Here is a 19581-nt window from a genome sequence, read left to right as displayed (position 1 = left end):
TAGGTAGTCTTAGCGAGGACCCCCAATATGTATGAGATTGCTAGTCTCGTTCCCAAACCTGCTTCGTTTGCCTATTGCATCGTCTACACGTTGCGTCATTTGCAAGAGTTCCTTTGCAACACTGTTTGCCCACTGCTCATGTCTGAAACAAAGCCCACCCACTGCCTAAACCTCAAAATCCAACTACCAAAATTAAAAAAATTAAAAAAAAACGTAAAACAATAACAACGACAAAATCCAACCCTAAAATTCAAAATCCACCCACTACCAGAAAATTTTGAGATGGCTTTGCAGGCGGAGAAGCCAACGAATGTATCAGAGGGAGGAAAGAGATCCGAATTTTTTTGGGAGAAAAAAGGATGAAGAAGGTGGAGATGCTTAACAGCGGTAAGAGGGAGGGTGGAGATGCATGTATTATTATATATGCATTAAATATTATTATATATACATTAAAATAATATAAAATATTACTATACATGAATTAAATAATTTAATAATTAGTTCGTTAATTATCCTGCTTTTACTTTGACATTGCATCAAACGTTTAACTAAGTTAATTCAGCTTAGTCTATTCTAAACTAGTCAAACTTAGTCCTTAAAGCTAGTTCGGTCCAAATGTTCGTGATGTCTCATAGCATTGCTTATTTGCCAAAGGGTCGTCGTCTTTTGCAAGTTCACCAGAAAGTGATGCAAGGTTTTGTCCTTGTGATCGTTATCTTTATATTTGGTTGGATTTTGTTTTGTAAGGTAAGTAATCATATTGTATTCCAGATTAATGATGTTTTCTCTTTATTTGATAAATGAAATACTTATCTTAAAATAAAGGGAATTTTAATGAAAACCCATATTTTTACACTAAAAAATTAATTATGGTACTATTCACTTTATCCTTTATTTTGTCTTTATCGTTAAAACTCAAAATTTTCAAATCCTTTTGCATTAGTTTTCCTTAAAATATAGAACTATAAAGATAGTGCAATTTTGACCATTGTATTTATTTATTTATTTTTATGGCATGATAAAACAGATTCTAAATAAAATATAAAATTCCTTAATAAAACCAGCCAAATGTATTGTGTGGCTCTAAGGAATCAGCACTTTACCCAAACGAAAAACTCAGCTTATGTAATGAAGATCCCAGTCACATTAAAAAATGAACAAGTGTGGAACACGTGTGCCCAAAATACCCCCATGAGACATGTCTGAGTTTGACCAAACTCTTTATAGGGGCTAAGCAATCAGTCAAAGGCCATATATCAGGCCGTCAAAGGTCATATATTGGACCGACGGAGGAGCTCCACTGAATATAAAAAGCCACCCTCGCATGAGTCCTTGGAGCCAAAAACCAAACCAAAACAATCTCATCCATTCGCCAGTCAAATTCAACGGCACGATGGCCAGCACTCCGACGGTCGACGCCAGAAGCGGCTTCTGCAGTTCCAATTCGGTATTCTACAGCAAGCGCAGGCCCATACCACTCCCGCCCAACGACTCCCTCGACATCACAACCTTCATTTCCTCTCAGGCCCACCGTGGCAACGTGGCCTTCATCGACGGCTCCACCGGCCAACAACTCACCTACGTTCAATTATGGGATGCCGTCCGTTCAGTTGCCTCTTCGCTCTCCGACATGGGCATCCGAAAGGGCCACGTCGTCCTCCTCCTGTCCCCGAACTCCATCTTCTTCCCGGTCGTCTGCCTGGCCGTGATGTCGCTGGGCGCGATCATAACAACCACCAACCCCCTCAACACTTCTCGAGAAATCGCCAAGCAAATCGCCGATTCCAAACCGGTGCTCGCCTTCACTACTCGCCAGCTCATCCCCAAACTCGCCGGTCCAAATCCTCTCCCCATCGTCCTCATCGATGACGAAATTGATGCGCCCATTGATAATAAAAGTTTTGTGAATACCTTGGGAAAGATGATGTCGAATAAAAAACATGATGGGTTGAAATCGAGGGAAGCGATCACCCAGGACAACACGGCGACGCTGCTTTACTCGTCGGGAACGACGGGGGCGAGTAAAGGCGTGGTGTCGTCTCACAGGAATCTGATAGCGATGGTCCAGACCGTTATCGGCCGGTTCTATTCGGACGATAACCACCACCAAACGTTCCTCTGCACGGTTCCCATGTTCCACATCTATGGTTTGGTGGCGTTCGCGACGGGCCTACTTGCCTCCGGATCGACGATTGTCGTACTCCCTAAGTTCGAGATGCATGACATGCTTTTGTCCATCCAGAGGAACCGCGTCAGCTATCTGCCGCTGGTGCCTCCCATACTGGTGGCGCTGATTAACGCCGCCGACCAGCTGAAGGCCAAGTACGATCTGAGTTCGTTGAGGTGGGTGCTATCGGGTGGGGCCCCGCTGAGCAAGGAAGTGATCGAGGGGTTCTTGGAGAAGTATCCGATGGTGACGATTCTTCAGGGTTACGGATTGACGGAATCGACAGGAATCGGAGCGTCAACGGATTCGTTGGAGGAGAGTCGCAAGTACGGTACGGCGGGGATGTTGTCGGCGAGCATGGAAGCTATGATTGTGGATCCGGACAGCGGTCATCCACTAGCGGCGAATAAGACGGGAGAGCTCTGGCTCAAAGGTCCCACGATCATGAAAGGTTTGTCTACGCTTTCAATCCAATTAGCTTACTAATTTTTCCGATGAAAGAAAATTCTTTACTGGTTTTTTGTTTACGTCCGCTGGCTGATTGCCTTACATTTTTCTTTTTCTTTTGGTTTTTTTTGTCAATATTTTTTTTTTGTTGTTTATTTGAATGGTAACGTGACGAATGCTACTAAGAAATGAAAGACATGATTGTCATGTTTTATGACATGATTGTCATGTTTATTTTTATTATTAATGGTTCATCACATAATTAACAAATATAGTAAAAAAAATATAATTTTCTTAACATTACTTACTAATAATGCGAGCGGTTGATGATGATCCAGAAATGTTAATAGAATTGTAATTAAATAACTCCAGTAGTGGACGATGATGCTACAAAAATAATAGAATTGTATATTTGCATCATCTTTTGTAAATTGAATATTATTGGACGTGAATTTGGAAAGAATTTAATATACAACTGATAATGTCTGTTTTTAACTTTTCAACAGGTTAATATTTGTTAATGAATTTGTGAATTAGTTTATAATATATTGTTGGGTACAACTGTATGTTCAGGATATTTTAGTAACGCAGAAGCGACTGCATCGACACTTGATTCAAAAGGGTGGTTGAGAACCGGAGACTTGTGCTACATCGATGGGGACGGATTTATTTTTGTAGTAGATAGGTTGAAGGAGCTCATTAAATATAAAGGATATCAGGTGAGTATCCCTCACACACGTGGCACAATGATAATATTCGTCAACTTGCTGAATATATTATTGGAAGAGAAACAAAAAAAACCATTTATTTTGTTATTAGGTGCCCCCTGCGGAACTGGAGGCTTTGCTTCTCACGCACCCTGAAATTGCTGATGCTGCTGTTATACCGTAAGCCCATGCACCCCTTCATTAGCTCTCCATTTTCCCCTAATAATTGATTCATCTCCACGGATGCTGCAATAGTTTATGACAAAGTAATCTCGATCAGCTGTTTTCTTTCCAGTATATAGTGATTAATGTGTACATGTATGTATGTATTATGGTTATCAGATTTCCAGATGAAAAGGTTGGACAGTATCCACTGGCATATGTGGTAAGAAATGCCGGAAGCAGTTTAACGGAGAGCGGAGTGATGGAGTTTGTGGCCAAGCAGGTGGCTCCGTACAAGAGAATTAGGAGGGTGGCATTTATAGATTCCGTGCCTAAGAATCCATCTGGCAAGATTCTCAGGAAGGATCTCATTCAGCTTGCAGCTTCTTCTTCTTCGTCTAAACTATGAGCACTTGTAGTACTAGTGCTACATTTATTAATAACTTGAGATTGAAATAGTGGTTGTACTTATAACAATATTAGTTCAGTCAAATTCTCGGCCTAGTTAGTAAGTTCGAGAGGTTACTGAAAGACAATTGGAATTCCACTTTAAAATCAATGGCAAAGTAGCCATACTTCTTATAAGCACATGCAATGTTCCTCATTTTTCTTAAACTCGAGGATTCTCGAGAAGGTGTGCTGACAAAAATTCCATTTACTTTTCACTCTTTTTCAATGGAGATTATGAGTTTTTAAGGACTGAATTTGGTGGAATCATATGAGTTTAAAAAGCTTGTGTCCATTTGAATTTGGTGAAACAGTCAAGGTGCAAGAGATTTTTGTTTTGCACCCTCTTCCTAGTCCCCATATAATTCAATCACTTGTAATATTTTCATGAAGCATTGAATCTAAATGACAAATTATATGAGATTTTTAAATTTTTGCAAAAATTTATTCTTAACGTACGGTTCAATGGCAACCTGCAAAGTCCAATCCTTCCAATTCAAACTACCATCTCCCCCCGGAATAGATGTTTTTATTCATCGTTACAGTCATAGCCTCCGAATGATCGTGCGTGAGTGTGGGGGAATTGTTGTAGGAGTTTATATGTAAGTTTTCAGATTGGGCTTTGGGAGGAGGGTTTGATTTTGTTTTGGTGCTTGCAAAATTAAGATTTGGGCTTTAGCATCTATTGTCTAAATTCTCTCTGAAAATGGAAATGGATTCGGCCCGTTTGGATCCCTAATTCCCGTCTCAACTCGGTCATGTTATAACTTTTGACAATTTTTCAAAGAAAGTGATTTTCACGCTCTTTTAACTTTTTGTACATATTTTTTTTATTTAACCATGAGATCAAACAAAAACAGCAGAGATAAAATTAAAGAGACGTGTGCAGGAAGTTAAAAACAGCATATTTCTCTTTCCAGTCCTGTAAGAATATAAAGAAGAGAAGTCCAAATTTGGTTTAGGCAGTTCCCTTTAGTATCAAGTGGTAGCCAATGATAGGGAAACAAGAAACAAGAGGAGGACTTCAAAGAAATATCACAAGGGAATGCATGACATCTCAAGGGTAAGGATCGCTCAGTTAACAATTTGAATACGTACCTACCTACGTGGTATAGCTAGGTATGGGCAACGGTTATGCCGGATGGATAACCGTGGTTATTTACCTATAACCGTTTATATTCATACCGTATAACCATTTACCAGTTGGGTAATTGCATAAACGGTTATACTCATACCCATAACCGTTTATAAACGGTTAACCATACCCATAACCGTTGACCCATTTAACCATGACCGTTGACCATTTAACCATAGTCATTTACTCATTTACCCGTTTTTGAACCCGTTTATCCTTTTTTTTTACCCATTTACTTATTTTTTCATCTATCTACATGTTTTTTTTTTAACTACATGAAAATTACAAAAGAAAAATTTATCATAATTTTCATTTGCTGACAATTAAACACTGTTATAGATCCATTTTAGCATGCATTTCCCTATTTTAATCATTTAAGTCCTCATACAATTCCAATAATTGAAATAATAGTTTACGAACGATATTTTTCTACTACACCCAAACAAATCTTTAATTATAATCCATATGATTACAAAGTAAAGCTTCTAAAAACAAAAAGTAGTCATTATCTTGAATACTAGATGATTCAAAGCTTCAAAATATTCCGAAACTAAACACTTGTGAACACTAATGCTTTAGCACGTTCAATCACAAAGTCTCATCGACTCGTTGTCACCAAAAGAGCCCTGCAAAAGAAATGTGTAAATTGAATTAGTATCCTATTTAGGAACACCGACACCAATTAGCATGAATCCAACAGAGGTAAGTGATCACATAAGGTTTACATTGCACACTCAGTTATCAGAAGAAAAAAAAATGGCAAACAAAAGCGGAGTACCAAATCAATTGAGTTAGTATCACCATTCATCAATATGCATAAACAGAATGTTTACATTCCATGATTTTTCACATATCCATATGCATAAATTGAATTAGTATCACCAATAACTCCAAAGTAAAAACAAAAATAAATGGGTAAATGGATACTCGTTATAACTGCAGGTAATACTCATAACTAATGGATACTCGTTATAATCGCAAGTAATACCCATAACCGCCCATTTAAATTTCACGGATAAACGGTTATACCCATAACCGTTTGTTTGTCTAAACGGTTACCCATAACCGTAACTGTAAATTTTAAATGAGTGGGTAACCGCAGTTACCCAAACTCATAGGTATTTTGCCCATCCCTAGTTGTAGTTGCGTTAAGGTTGTAAGCAAAACGTACAAAACCCTAAATCGTATATTATTGTCCATATATGTAGGATGATTAAATTAGGTTTTGCAAAATCTTTTTAGTTTTGTCGATTTAGGTTACCCCTCAGGTTTCCAGAATTGCACACCTCAGTGATAAAATTCGAAGTGCTATGCGCCTCGTCCTTCCAAACGCTGTGACAAACAATGATATACTTGTTCTTCAACTGCCTCAACAGCTTAACCTCAGAGTAAAGCCGATTTATGAGTGTTGGGCCGTTACTGTAATTGTACAATTGGACCTGATTCCAGGCCACCTTTGTACCTTCCTCCTGATCAAAAGCCTTATAAATCTTTTTCACAGCACCATGACCAAGGAGGTCAGCATACCGCCCATACCGTCCAGTTGGATCAACCTCCATAAATGGTTCAGCATCTCGATCAGATGCATTCGAACTCTCAACTGGCATCTTCAAAGATCACTCTGATGAGGAATTAAACCAGTTCAAGCTATAAACAACTGCGCCATTCACAAAGGACTTCAAATCATGACTAACGAGCCAAACAGAACAGAACGCTACCCCTACTTTTCCGATGCAATAGTATTGAGTTACTCTATTTGTACATATATGAACAATAATATACAATTTAGGATTTTGTACGTTTTGCTTACGTAATGAAGATTCAAGAGACTAATAGCATGATTCGTTGTAGAAGACATCAAAATTTCATATCAATCATATGAAAGTTGCAGGCCTCATCAGCAAAGAAGGAGATGGAGGTTACGGTACTTCGAATCAATGGAGTTCTACGTCCTTTCTTGTTTGCACGCTTAAAACTAGGGTTTCTTCTTTTAATTTTATTTTTAATTACCTTCCATATTTTATGCTTTTTGAAATTTATTTTTATGTTTAATATTAGTTAAAATCCACTTAAGCATCCATGTTATTTAATGAATGAATATGGACCTTTGGATATTTTGTAATCTAAGGGTTTAAAAGAAGTGTAAAAATATTTGTCAACATGTTTATTCCTTTATCATATATATATATATATATATATATATATTGTACCGTTTCTCTAAATGATAATACAAATAATGGTACACGTACCACATACGTTAGTAGATCTTATCTTTATTCTACATACGGTACAACTAGATGGTACGTGCAACATGACTCCTAAATATAGGGAAAATTCTCTTAATTTCATTAATTAGTATACTATATTTTACTCTGCAAGATTAATTATATTAATTACAGAAACTGATGACTGATGATGATCTCCAATTCTATATGCCATCTATATATATATATATATATTACAGAATATATATGGGTCATGCTCATGCATGATGGCACTTGGGCTGGGTACGGTAGCAAACGGACAAGGCTCTAGCTATAAGAAATATGTTGGTCAACCACTAATGGATTCTCCTCTCCCACGTCTTCTTACACAAAAAATACATACATATAATTAACATGCAAAGCAACGCAGTTACGCAGCCAACCCAACTCTAGTCAAAAGATTCTACTTTCAACTTTGAATTCATTAAACACCTTTCCCACCTTTGACCTTTGCCTAATTGGGTCCTCTATCTGTGAATCCTCGTCACTCACACGACTCACAAGCACACAAGCTTAGTTTCATGAGACTCAAAAGCACACAAACCTTATTAGTTTGAGATCGTCTTTTTATATACTAATTTTGTACAATAAAATAATATCAAATTAATAAATATTACCGAGAATTTATCCTTAAATTATTTGTTAATCACCCATCATATATTCATGCATGAATCATGATGGCCCCACCCCGGAGAAAAATAAGAAACCACCTGCCACATCTAACTTAATTTTGTCGGTGTCTCAGTTCTCTAGCTATATATATTCAGCCAAATATAGATTTGGCATACATATATATATATGGTGATTGGTGAGGAAGAAACGTTCGGAATCAGAACATGCAGAATCAGATGGATGTGGTGGAGGAAGTGAAGTCGAGCCCAATAAGTGCTACAAATATGACCCCAAAAGGTCCGCTCGTTTCTCGTTTTATGGCGACTCCTTTGGGCAGTCCGATGAAGGCGGCGATGACAAGCATGCGAGGCTACCTAGAAGAAGTTGGACACTTGACAAAGCTTGATCCTCAGGACTCTCAGTTCCGGAATCGGCATTCCAGCCCTCCTTCTTCCTTTATCTTTCGATGCTCTTGGCTCGTAACAGCTTTAATCAATTTTTTAATCAATTGGTTTTCTCTAAATTCTGATATTTATTTACGTATAATTAATTAGTATGCATGGTTCTTCATTTGCTTAATTAATTTAACTACATGTGTGTATATTCATGGGTTGCAGGGAATGGGGAATTATATGTCTCCCAGTGGCTTTTATGTAGCAGCTCTATACTCTGTGGTTACTGATACAACTGCACATATCCGAATCGGGAATGCGCTACAGAAGATACCTTCGACTTCCCATGGCAGCTTTTGCTAATTAACCATGCATAATATATATACATATATACACACACTTACATATATTGATATATTAATTGATCGAACGCTCAATAATACAAAATACTGGTTCGGCAATCTACGACAAATTGCAACGTCCTAAAAAAGTTGTCAATAATTGTTCGTCCAAAATCAGTATCCAATTTTAACAAAAAGAAGTGTAACTCTCAGGTGAGAAGCTAGGGAAATTTCTGGCATTGTTTCCAATCATGTACCTCTCAGGTGGTACGTGTGCAACCCTGATCATGATCCGAGGTGGGACCATGAAAATGTTTTTCCAAATCGTGTGCAGTGAGACATGCCGCCACGTAAATCCACCGTCAACGATAGAGTGGTATTTGGTGTTCACCGGCACTGCCATTCTTCTCGCTCAGCTTCCTAACCTCAAATCAATATCCGGGATTTCCCTCATTGGGGCTATCACTGCCGTAAGCTACTGCACGCTCATATGGGTGGTTTCTGTCACCAAAGATAGACCCAACGGTGTTTCTTATAAGCCGCTGGAAACAAAATCTGATGCAGCCACCGTTTTCAGTGTCCTATATGCGCTTGGGATCACTACCTTCGCTTTCAGAGGCTACCTTGTGCTTGAGATACAGGTAACTAACTAAATGTGTGGACATCCTGTTGATATGGGTAAATATAACGTAGATATTGTTGATATATTGTTGGTATGATTGTCGATATGTTGTAAATATTTTGTCCTCACGTGCGCTTAACCACAACCTAGCTAGTAAAAGTAATATATACATAAATTATTTGGAATATTTGCAGGGAACCATGCCTTGGAACTCTAAACGGCCGTCGTGTTTGCCAATGTGGAAGGGAGTCATCCCATGCCTTAATATTCAAAAACGTCTTTTGCTTTTGACTAAACTGAAATTAGCAAATGTTTTTTTGACCTGGATTGCGTATTATACCTATGGCAGATACCTTCAAGCGGGGGGATGTTAAATGCTTTGAACAAATACCACGGACATGACACATCAAAATTTGTCCTAGGATTGACAAGCATGCTCGTCGTCGTCGTGGTTAACAGCCTCAGCTCCTTTCAAATATATGCAATGCTGGTTTTCGACAATCTCGAATTCAGATTTACTAGCAGCGTGAACAAAACCGTGTCCTTGGTGGCGACTCACCGGATTTAGGAGTTTCGTTCGGCTGCTTTGCATTTTTTATATCTGTTGCACTACCATTCTTGCCCAGCCTAGCAGGAATCATCGGAGGAGTTGAAGTACCAATCACATTGGCGTATCCATGTTTCATGTGGATACTGATTAAGAAACCTTGTAAATGTAGCACAATTTTTAACCGGGCACTCGGAGCATTGGGGATAGTCCTAAGCATTTTAATCATCACCGGAGCAATTTGGAACATAGTCACTATGGGAATAGAAGTCCACTTCTTCAAGCCTCAATAAGCAACCGAGGCAATAAGATCCCGCTCTCGACCTTAACTATCAACCAACGCCTCCATTTTTCCCTGGTCATATAAGTATATACCATTGCCTTGTAAAGGAACATACCCAACGCTAATCCTAAAGAAGGAAGTGGCAATTTTAATAACGGTTCTGATATCTAAAGTAATTTTACTTCATGCTGCACATCCACACAGTAAAATAACACTTTGGGGTATATGCATCTGAAATGTCATAGACTTGTTTCTTATGTCATTGTATTGTTCTTAAGTAAAGAAAACATCACTATATCATTAGTAATAGGCCGACAACAGAATATTCTCAATAGTAACAGAAGAAACCGTATGGTCAACTAACCTTTCCTCCCCTCACTAACGAAATCTCACCATCTTGATCAATCAACTCGCCACTCTGATCAGCGTCTTCCACAGTAATCACATCAATTTTTTACCTAACCTTCGAAGGCAATGATTACACATTCCACCCTGATCAACATGCCATACAGACCAAATGCAATGGCCAAGACTTTTCCAGATGTACACAATAAGGTTGGGTAGCGCGTGCCCCTCATCTAGTATTACATAGATAATGGAAGAAGCATCCTCCGTTTCTTTTTCCTAGCCAATCTCACTTGCTTTGTAACTTTTATGCACAAAAGCAAGAGCATTGCAATGCATACTAAGATGAAAGCAAGTCGCATATGCCTAAAATATAAAGAAACTGCCGAAAAAACCAGGAAAGCTAGGATTACCAGTTCCCATATTACAAAGAGCACAACATCCACCCTGCATCCACAAGTTGGGGCAAAAAAAGAAATATTAGCATCAATAGTAACATCTCAGATATTTCAGTACGAAAAATATGCACAAACGCAATACTCCTACATCATCAAAAAGGGTCAGTTCTAACCAAGTTCATTAAGTGAAAAAGACTAGAGAACATCAAGAAAATCAAAGACGAACATAAAAGCAGCACGAGCCTAAATGCAATCATTATCCAAGAGAAACCTAATGACATATCATCATCTTCACAAACTGAATCCTCTAATGATCAGCAAACCAACAGTTGTTACCCGTTAGTTGATTCATTGTTATGTTTAGTTTCAGTCAATACAGTTAGATGGTTAGATACTGTTAGCTGAGTTTGACAAGTGTTAGCCTGTATGTTCAAACCTATTTAAACCTCTCTGCAATCATTATCAATCATATCAAGAAAATCATTTCATTTTTCATTCCCTCCCTTGTTTATCCTTAAAACCTGCTATTTATGGGAAGTTTATTCACTAGAATTCATTTCAATGTTCAGAAAGAATGCATAACGACAAGCTGTGTAAACGTTCCTCTCTGATGCAATAACCAAGTTCAGATGCTGATAAATGAGAGTCTTTCTAGTTTCTTGAGTTGAGCAATAAATGAAGTTTAAACATGTGTCCGCACGTTCATAGTCTTAGAGTCTCTCTATGTCACATTGTAAATGTTTAGGTGTAATAACACTCTTCTTGAGAATTCCTGGGTGTATTAATATGGATCTTTCCAAATCCATGTACCAATTATCCTATAAAAGGTGGTCTGTGATTTCCTTCTTCTGTGCAAAGCAAAGGTTCACATGGAGTGATTTGAATACACAATTGGGTGATGCAAAGGCGGAAGACCAAAATGAGTCCGAATCTCTTCTTATTGTCCTACATCACTCCCTCAGATGAATCGACAATCTGGGCTCCTGTCCTACATCTCCAGGAATCCTAAATTGCAGACAGCCACTCCCAAATTCGAAAAACAGGCACTATAATATACCAAACCAACATATCTTTTCATCATCATTTTGTTTTCCCCTATTTATTTAAAATTCTGTCATTCTACCCCTTCCTCCATTGAACTATTGATTAAATCGAGCTCAAACGACAGGAATTAGGCCTCCAATCGAAGCTAAAGCCTAAAGTTGTGATTAAAAACCTCAACTTAAATAATTAGCAATTATCAAATCTAAACTAGAGTAACACTTTAATGTTTCTCCCAAATTGTTAAGCATATAAATCGCATAATCAGAAAGCAAGAGAACAGAAATCAAAGATAATGGAGAAATTAAACAGAAATCGGGAAAGTTGAGGGGAGTGGGTTGAAACCTTGATAAAGTATGATTGAAGGAGGTGGAGGAGAAGAAGGAGACGGAAGCCCATTCATGCTTCGATCGAATCTGATACTCTCGCAACTGCTCCGCCAGATTCGATCGCGTTATCATCTCTTTGCCCTTGCCTTTGCTTTTGCCTTGTATGAACCTCTCTTATTATCTTTACAGGAGCTCCTCCGAGGTTCTCTGCAACTGCAACTGCAACAATGGATTCGAACGACGAAACGACGAAACGACGAGTATTCGCTGGTTTTCGTTGCGTCTTCCCAATCCGTGCCCTCGACGTTAAAATTGATTTTTGTGGACTCGCTCGAATGGCTCGGTTTTTTAGTATAATTTGGTAAGCCGGGGTTTTCCTAACAAGAATGGCGGTTAAACCGGATCAAATTAAACTGAGCTGTTCAGTTTATTCTATCTTTTTTCAATATTGCAATGGTAAACTAGAACGCAAGTGCCGCTTTATCATAATATTGAATTAGTGTTTTGTCTTTGCATCACGTTATGGATTCGAACTTTATTTATTTTTTAATTTAACAAATCTATCATTTGATAAAAAATAAAATAAAATAAGGATAAACTAGAATGAATTGGCAATAATTGATTTGGAGAAATCAAAAGATGAGTACTTATTAAAGACAGATAATTAAGTGTCTGATTAACGTTAACAAAATTGCCCTGTGAAAGATTAAAAAGAGTGGTGGGCTTTTCACCCGGCCTATTTTTATTGTGTTTGGGGTAAAGATGGGCCTTCTTAAGTTCCAAAGGCACAACTCTTATTGATTGGAAGTTAGTTTGAATTCGAAAAGGCCTAAAATTAGGCTTAAGATAGTCCACGCTTGCAGTGGAGCCGAAGGAACGGCATACCCACATGGAAACAACGGACAAACCCCAAAACCCCTCCGAGAATCCCCCTAACGACGTCGTCTTCGACGACTCGTCGCCGGAAACCGACCTCACTCCCTCAAGCTCAACCCCTCAAGAAAACCACTCGTCGGAAAACCCATCGGCACCTCCCCAAACGATCCTCGAAGCCCCCGTTTCGGACTCTCAAGATGACTCCTCCGAGCCCATTCCCGAAGGCGAAGACACCCTTCTCGAACAACAGCACCTCCAAAACCCTATCGAACCGGGCCCAGCTGAACTCGGTCTGCCAGCCAAGAGACGCCGTCGCAGGAAGAAGTTCTTCACGGAGCTCAATGGCTCTCCGTCGTTGGCCAAGAACCGCCGCACCGATCTCAACAAAGACGTCGACGTCGAAGCCCTAATCGCACTATCAGTGGGATTTCCGGTCGACTCGCTCACGGAGGAGGAAATCGATGCCAACGTGGTCCCCACCATCGGCGGCGTTGAGCAAGCCAACTATATCGTCGTGAGGAACCACATTCTGGCTCGGTGGAGGTCAAATGTGTCTTTCTGGTTGACCCGGGAGCTGGCGCTGGAGTCAATTCGCTCGGAGCACAAAGGCCTGGTAGACTCAGCTTACGAGTTTCTGGTGGAGCACGGCTACATCAACTTCGGGCTTGCACCGGCGGTGAAAGAAGTAAAATTGAGGTCCTTTGTCGAGGCCGAGAGGGGCAATGTGGTCATTGTGGGGGCTGGCTTGGCAGGTTTGGTTGCTGCCAGACAATTGGTGTTTTTGGGCTTCAAAGTTGCGGTCTTGGAAGGTAGGAGCAGGCCTGGTGGTCGCGTGAAGACGAGGAAGATGGTAGGCGAGCGTGAGGGAGTGGAGGCTGCGGCGGATCTCGGCGGAAGTGTCCTCACTGGAATCAATGGCAACCCGCTCGGAGTTTTAGCTAGGCAACTGGGTTTGCCTCTTCACAAGGTGAGGGATATTTGCCCGCTTTATTTACCAGATGGGAAAGCTGTGAATTCTGAGATGGATTCTAGTATAGAGGCTTCTTTTAATAAGTTGTTAGATAGAGTTTGTAAGCTTAGGCACGCAATGATAGAGGAAGTTAAGTCCGTAGATGTTTCGTTAGGGACTGCATTGGAAGCTTTTCGACGCGTTTATAGTGTTGCCCAAGACCCACAGGAGCGGATGCTCTTGGACTGGCATCTTGCTAATTTGGAATATGCAAATGCTTCCTTGATGTCCAATTTGTCCATGGCCTATTGGGATCAGGATGATCCCTATGAGATGGGAGGTGACCATTGTTTTATCCCGGGAGGCAATGATACTTTTGTGCGGTCCCTTGCAGAGGGCCTTCCAATCTTCTATGAAAGGACTGTGCAAAGTATTCGGTATGGTTCTGATGGGGTTTTGGTTTATGCAAACGGGCAGGAGTTTCGTGGGGACATGGTTCTTTGCACGGTCCCGTTAGGTGTGCTTAAGAAGGGTTCCATTGAATTTGTCCCTGAGCTTCCACAAAGGAAGAAGGATGCAATTCATAGTTTAGGATTTGGATTACTGAATAAGGTTGCCATATTGTTCCCTTATAACTTCTGGGGTGGAGATATTGATACTTTTGGGCACTTGACTGAGGAGCCGACTATGAGAGGCGAGTTCTTTCTGTTTTATAGCTACTCTTCTGTATCAGGAGGGCCTCTTCTAGTTGCTCTTGTGGCTGGAGATGCTGCGATTAAGTTTGAGTTGATGTCTCCTGTTGAGTCTGTGAATAGGGTGTTGGACATATTAAGGGGTATTTTCAACCCGAAAGGGATTGCTGTTCCGGAACCTATTCAGGCAGTGTGCACTCGGTGGGGGAAGGATGACTTTGCATACGGATCTTATTCATATGTTGCAGTAGGGTCTTCAGGAGATGATTATGATATTCTGGCAGAGAGTATTGGGGATGGGAGAGTGTTCTTTGCTGGAGAGGCCACTAACAAGCAATATCCGGCAACAATGCACGGAGCTTTTTTGAGTGGGATGAGAGAAGCGGCTAACATACTGAGAGTAGCCAAACTGCGGTCAATTATCCCATCAGAAAAATCAAGTAATGTTGGTGATGAAAAGGACGATTTGAATAATTTATTTGACACCCCTGACCTAAGATGTGGGAGCTTCTCTGTTTTGTATGATCCCCGGTCAAATGAGTTTGATTCTGCTAACTCGCTGTTGAGGGTGACATTTGGAGGGGGAAATATGGACATGGGATCATGTCTCTCTCTTTGCCTATATGGTTTGATTTCGAGGAATCAGGCGAAGAAGTTGAGTGAGGTAGAAGGGGATGGGAACAGGATGAGAATGATAAATGTGGAATTTGGGGTGAGGTTGGTTGGGAGGAAAGGTCTAAGTGGTGCCGGGGAATCTTTAATCAGCTACATTAGGACAGCAAAATCAAAACCCAACGTAGATGGAGGAGTTAAAGTATGAAGAATCCTGGGTGTGTGTTGTGCATAATGGATTGCAGTTGATTGGGTCATTGATTTGAGCAGCTGGATGGAATTCATGGGCAACTGAACTGAACTGATTTGGTTTGGTAGTGATTATTTCTGCCTTGGTTAAGTTGTTGCTTAATTCTGTCCTTGGAAGTGCAAAAGTGATTGTGAGTTATTTATTCTTCATCCTCTCTTACTCCCTCGTGAATTTAGTTGAAGAAGTATGATTTTTCTTCATTCAGTTTGCAGTATGCTTTTTGTGTGGCTGTTTATGTTTTGCTGCGTTGTTTGTTTCCAATCTCCATGGACCGTAGAGCATAGGCTATAAGGGACGGATGACGAAATTGATTGGTCTTAACTATGCCAAAACTTGGTGGCTAGGAATTGGATTGGATTGAATTAAAAATTACTAGATTCTAAATTTTGTCCAATCCTACCATTTTGTAAGGATTATGAGGTATAAATTTTCTCCATGATCGATTCATCTGAAGTCCTTGGACCTGGATAAAAGGCCCTCGGATCGAATGTACGACGGAAATTCACATGGGCAATGGGCAATGGGTAATGGGTTGGGAAGCCTGTTGGTTTGCTCAGACTGAAAAAGGCAAAAAAGCCCAAAATAAATGTTTGATTCATGGGGCCGATGACTTTGCCATTCTTGTATACTTTACCATTATCTATCTTATGATATCCGAAAGCAGTCACATCAATAATCACTTTCATCAAGGTTTCATTTCATACTGAGTGCCACTCCCAACTGCCAAGTGGTGTGCTCTCTAATTTGGTCACTAATACCATTTTGAATTTCGTAAATCAGATACTCTGAATTTCTTTAGGAAAGAAAATATATATTTCTTTTAGTGGCGTCGTTGGCTTGGCCACCAAAGAAACGTTATTGGTCATCTTTATGTCAAACCATCAAATGGGACCGGCCCAATTAGTTGTATATAAAACGATGAGAAAAGTTTAGCAATGCTACTTGCCTTCCAAACTTTTCTCAATTATTTCGTTAATATTTTCAGTCTCTCGTACGACAAAAGCTTCTGAATTTGCTGTATGCATTTGAAGTTGTGAATTGTAATTCATCCTTATGTTTAACAAAGTTTTAGACAAAGACTACAAGTCACGTGCATGGACATGTGCAGACCATCCAAAATTGGTACGAACTTGTATTCTAATATTTCATAATTCATAGGGTAACTCGATTGATTGAATTTTGGGCTTAAACCAAAACTAAAACAGTACGGCGCCTAGCCATGGTTCGAGAACCGCGGCATGCTGCCATCTGTACTCGGTACCCTCTCAAAGTGATGAACCCGACAAGTGGCAAGTCATAACCATTCATAAGGAAAGGGATCCGGAATCACCGGAAATCTGAACGATTAAAATTTAATTCAACGATTAAAATAAATTTTTATTTGTATTTATTAAGTCAAATTTCAACGAACTTTATAGATTAGAAAGAATGATCAGGAGAGGATTCCTCTCTCTTTCATAATCCTGATGAATAATAAAATGGCCCACCATAATAATTTACGGTGCACCCACCATCGCAAATCTCGAAAACCCCATGCCTCCTTCCGACGATTGCCACGTGGTCCCCTCCATCAAACCGACCTTCACGCATTTATCCGAACAAGGCCGACACTGAGGGGTCCCACACTTGCACTCCTCCCACGTTCTCCTTACACGTTGCGGCCTCTTACTGGTACATGCTCTCAGCACCAGTACGTCTCACGACTCTCACCTCTCCTCCTTGGCATTCGTCTACTTTCTTCTTTTGCCTTTAAGACTGTTTGATTTCCATTATTTGATTTGCCTACAAGGAAGGCACAACTCGCCGCTCCTAACTGGCACATTTGCCATCCTGACACGCGTCGGCTATCCATGGCGAGTGGAAATTTGCGCGGGTACCAATTCTCCTCTCTCCTTTTATGATTGAATTGAATTCACCACGTCGGTCGGTTACAATAGGATATAAATCGCATATATAATCTGCTTTTAACTTAATGGCGTCATATGCGTGTGGCTGGATGCTATATAAAGCTCACTCTCTGCATAAGCAAAGAACATCAAAGCAACATTTCGTTTGCTCTCTTTACAAAATCATTATTCTTTTAAGTTGGTTGTGATTTGATATTAAGAAAGTATGGCGGAGGAGTACAACAAGAGCCAAGAACACGAGTACGAGAGGAAGACGGGGGATTACGAGGAGGGATCTGGTGCAGTCGAGACCAAGGATCGCGGGTTGTTTGATTTCTTGGGGAAGAAAGCGGAGGCGAAGCCAACTTCTTATCAGCATGAGGAGAAGCCAGCTTCTTATCAGGAGGAGGAGGTGATCGTCACTGAGTTTGATGAGAAAGCCAAGATCTCCGATCATCATAAGGCACCGGCTCCTGATCAGTACACATCATCATACAGCAAAGTAGAAGAGGAGGAGGACAAGGAGAAGAAGCACGAGAATCTCTTGCAGAAGCTTCACCGATCTAACAGCAGTTCTAGCTCTGTAAGTATTCGTATTTGGAAATTTATTTTTTTATTACAAAAGATTTGCTTTTAAGCTAATTAAAAGGAAATCATGTATTGTATCATACATATTTTTGGCAAGATTTCTTAACCCAAAAAAGAAAGGAATCCGGATCTCGCAGTATTTTAGTATTTTAGGAATCCGTAAATTATGTTACTTCATCCTATCCGATTAGAAATTATTTTAAATATTTTTATTTAAAATTAAATATAGACAGTACCAATCAAAATTTACATTCGTTCATCGTACACATGATTAGAAATTATTTTAAATACTTTTTATTTTAAATTAAATATAAACAATGCCGATCAAAATTGAACGTACGATGAACAGATATATTTCATGGATTTCTAGAATCTCACCAAAGGATTCTGAAACGATCCTGTTGGGATTTTATAGATCAGGGTTTTTCTGCATATTCCGCTTGTAATCACGTAGTGTTTACGTTGATTATATATTTGACATGACATATAGAGTAATACTAAGAAAATTAAATTAGTAGATTAAATTAACAGATTAAAAGTGTCACCAATATAAAAAATGAGGATAAATATTAACAATTTAATCATAAATTTTCATATGCTTACAAAATTTAGTCAAAACAATTTAATCTTCCAAGCATTCCTCTAACATTTGTCCTTGTTCTTAATTTCCATAACTTAAATGTCTAAACTGTATGAAATCTCTGAACATTCGCAGTCAAGCGATGAGGAGGAAGATGAAGAGAAGAAGAAGAAGAGGAAAGAAAAGAAGGGATTGAAGGATAAGATCAAGGAGAAGATCTCCGGTGATGATCACAAGGAAGAAGGCTATCACAAAGAGGACACGGCTGTCCCAGTGGAGAAAGTGTACGAGGAGGAACATCATCATCAAGCTCCAGCTCCGGTTGTCCATCACCACGAAGAGCCCACTGATTACCCAACTGAGGAAAAGAAGGGTTTCCTCGAGAAGATCAAGGAAAAGCTTCCTGGACACAAGAAGACTGAGGAGGTTCCAGTTGCTGCTGCTTCGTACGAACAGCAGAGTCACGACCATCATGCCGCGGAGCCACCGGTAGTAGCCTCTTATGAAGCTGGCGAAGAGCCCAAGGAAAAGAAGGGTATTATGGAGAAGATCAAGGAAAAGCTTCCTGGGTACCATTCCAAGGCCGAGGAAGATCACAAGGACATCAAGGAGAAAGAGAAGGATACTCCTTCCTACTAATCAAGGGATTAAGAAAAAAACAACATATATAATCTTGTCTTGTGTTCGGAAAGAATGGTTATGGTGGTTTCATTTGTGGTTTGTTAATTTCCTCCTCCCTGTGATGGGTGGTTTATTTGCCATCTTCTATTGAGAGTATATTGGCTTATATGCAAGTTTGTTTAGGGTTTCCGTTGTAGGGTTCTCTTTGGTTTGGGAGGACCTTCAATTTCTTTTGTATGTTATTTAAACATTATTGTTGATTAATAAGATATTTGTTCTTCCTTTGTA

At 39.7% G+C, this 19581-nt stretch overlaps 3 protein-coding genes and 3 pseudogenes across 4 annotated transcripts; 4 read left to right on the top strand and 2 right to left on the bottom strand.

Moving 5' to 3' along the window:
• The first annotated feature begins 1137 nt into the window (after positions 1 to 1137).
• On the top strand, positions 1138 to 4069 carry LOC137738973 (peroxisomal OPC-8:0-CoA ligase 1). The gene is made up of 4 exons (XM_068478445.2): positions 1138 to 2618; positions 3188 to 3333; positions 3434 to 3501; positions 3664 to 4069. The coding sequence occupies exons 1-4, from the start codon at positions 1325 to 1327 to the stop codon at positions 3890 to 3892; spliced, it is 1737 nt and encodes a 578-aa protein (XP_068334546.2). The 5' UTR covers positions 1138 to 1324; the 3' UTR covers positions 3893 to 4069.
• Positions 4070 to 5649: 1580 nt separating this feature from the next.
• On the bottom strand, positions 5650 to 6672 carry LOC137741707 (putative serine/threonine-protein kinase WNK11 pseudogene; annotated as a pseudogene).
• A 1493-nt stretch (positions 6673 to 8165) lies between these two features.
• Positions 8166 to 10248, top strand: LOC137715562 (lysine histidine transporter-like 8; annotated as a pseudogene).
• A 322-nt stretch (positions 10249 to 10570) lies between these two features.
• Positions 10571 to 12502, bottom strand: LOC137715574 (uncharacterized). The gene is made up of 2 exons (XM_068454921.2): positions 12256 to 12502; positions 10571 to 10918 (listed from the first exon to the last, which is right to left on the bottom strand). The coding sequence occupies exons 1-2, from the start codon at positions 12369 to 12371 to the stop codon at positions 10711 to 10713; spliced, it is 324 nt and encodes a 107-aa protein (XP_068311022.1). The 5' UTR covers positions 12372 to 12502; the 3' UTR covers positions 10571 to 10710.
• A 538-nt stretch (positions 12503 to 13040) lies between these two features.
• LOC137742116 (lysine-specific histone demethylase 1 homolog 1 pseudogene) lies at positions 13041 to 15818 on the top strand (annotated as a pseudogene). The gene has a single exon (XR_015956225.1). The product of XR_015956225.1 is annotated as a lysine-specific histone demethylase 1 homolog 1 pseudogene (transcript).
• A 1545-nt stretch (positions 15819 to 17363) lies between these two features.
• On the top strand, positions 17364 to 19581 carry LOC137737378 (uncharacterized). The gene is made up of 2 exons (XM_068476834.2): positions 17364 to 18087; positions 18808 to 19581. The coding sequence occupies exons 1-2, from the start codon at positions 17731 to 17733 to the stop codon at positions 19309 to 19311; spliced, it is 861 nt and encodes a 286-aa protein (XP_068332935.2). The 5' UTR covers positions 17364 to 17730; the 3' UTR covers positions 19312 to 19581.

The sequence above is a fragment of the Pyrus communis genome, chromosome 15 (genome assembly GCF_041283825.1).
Source record: "Pyrus communis isolate YQ-2024b chromosome 15, ASM4128382v1, whole genome shotgun sequence".
Classification (NCBI taxonomy): Eukaryota; Viridiplantae; Streptophyta; class Magnoliopsida; order Rosales; family Rosaceae; genus Pyrus; species Pyrus communis.
This window is presented reverse-complemented; position numbering and strand designations above follow the sequence as displayed.

Excerpts from the sequence above, each read along its gene's own strand:
- LOC137738973 (XM_068478445.2), top strand. The coding sequence starts at position 1,325 with ATGAGTCCTTGGAGCCAAAAACCAAACCAAAACAATCTCATCCATTCG. Across the intron at positions 3,334-3,433 it reads TTAAATATAAAGGATATCAG|GTGCCCCCTGCGGAACTGGA; the intron begins GTGAGTATCCCT and ends TTTTGTTATTAG. Across the intron at positions 3,502-3,663 it reads GCTGATGCTGCTGTTATACC|ATTTCCAGATGAAAAGGTTG; the intron begins GTAAGCCCATGC and ends TATGGTTATCAG.
- LOC137715574 (XM_068454921.2), bottom strand. The coding sequence starts at position 12,371 with ATGATAACGCGATCGAATCTGGCGGAGCAGTTGCGAGAGTATCAGATT. Across the intron at positions 10,919-12,255 it reads TTCAATCATACTTTATCAAG|GGTGGATGTTGTGCTCTTTG; the intron begins GTTTCAACCCAC and ends TTGTGGATGCAG.
- LOC137737378 (XM_068476834.2), top strand. The coding sequence starts at position 17,731 with ATGGCGGAGGAGTACAACAAGAGCCAAGAACACGAGTACGAGAGGAAG. Across the intron at positions 18,088-18,807 it reads CTAACAGCAGTTCTAGCTCT|TCAAGCGATGAGGAGGAAGA; the intron begins GTAAGTATTCGT and ends GAACATTCGCAG.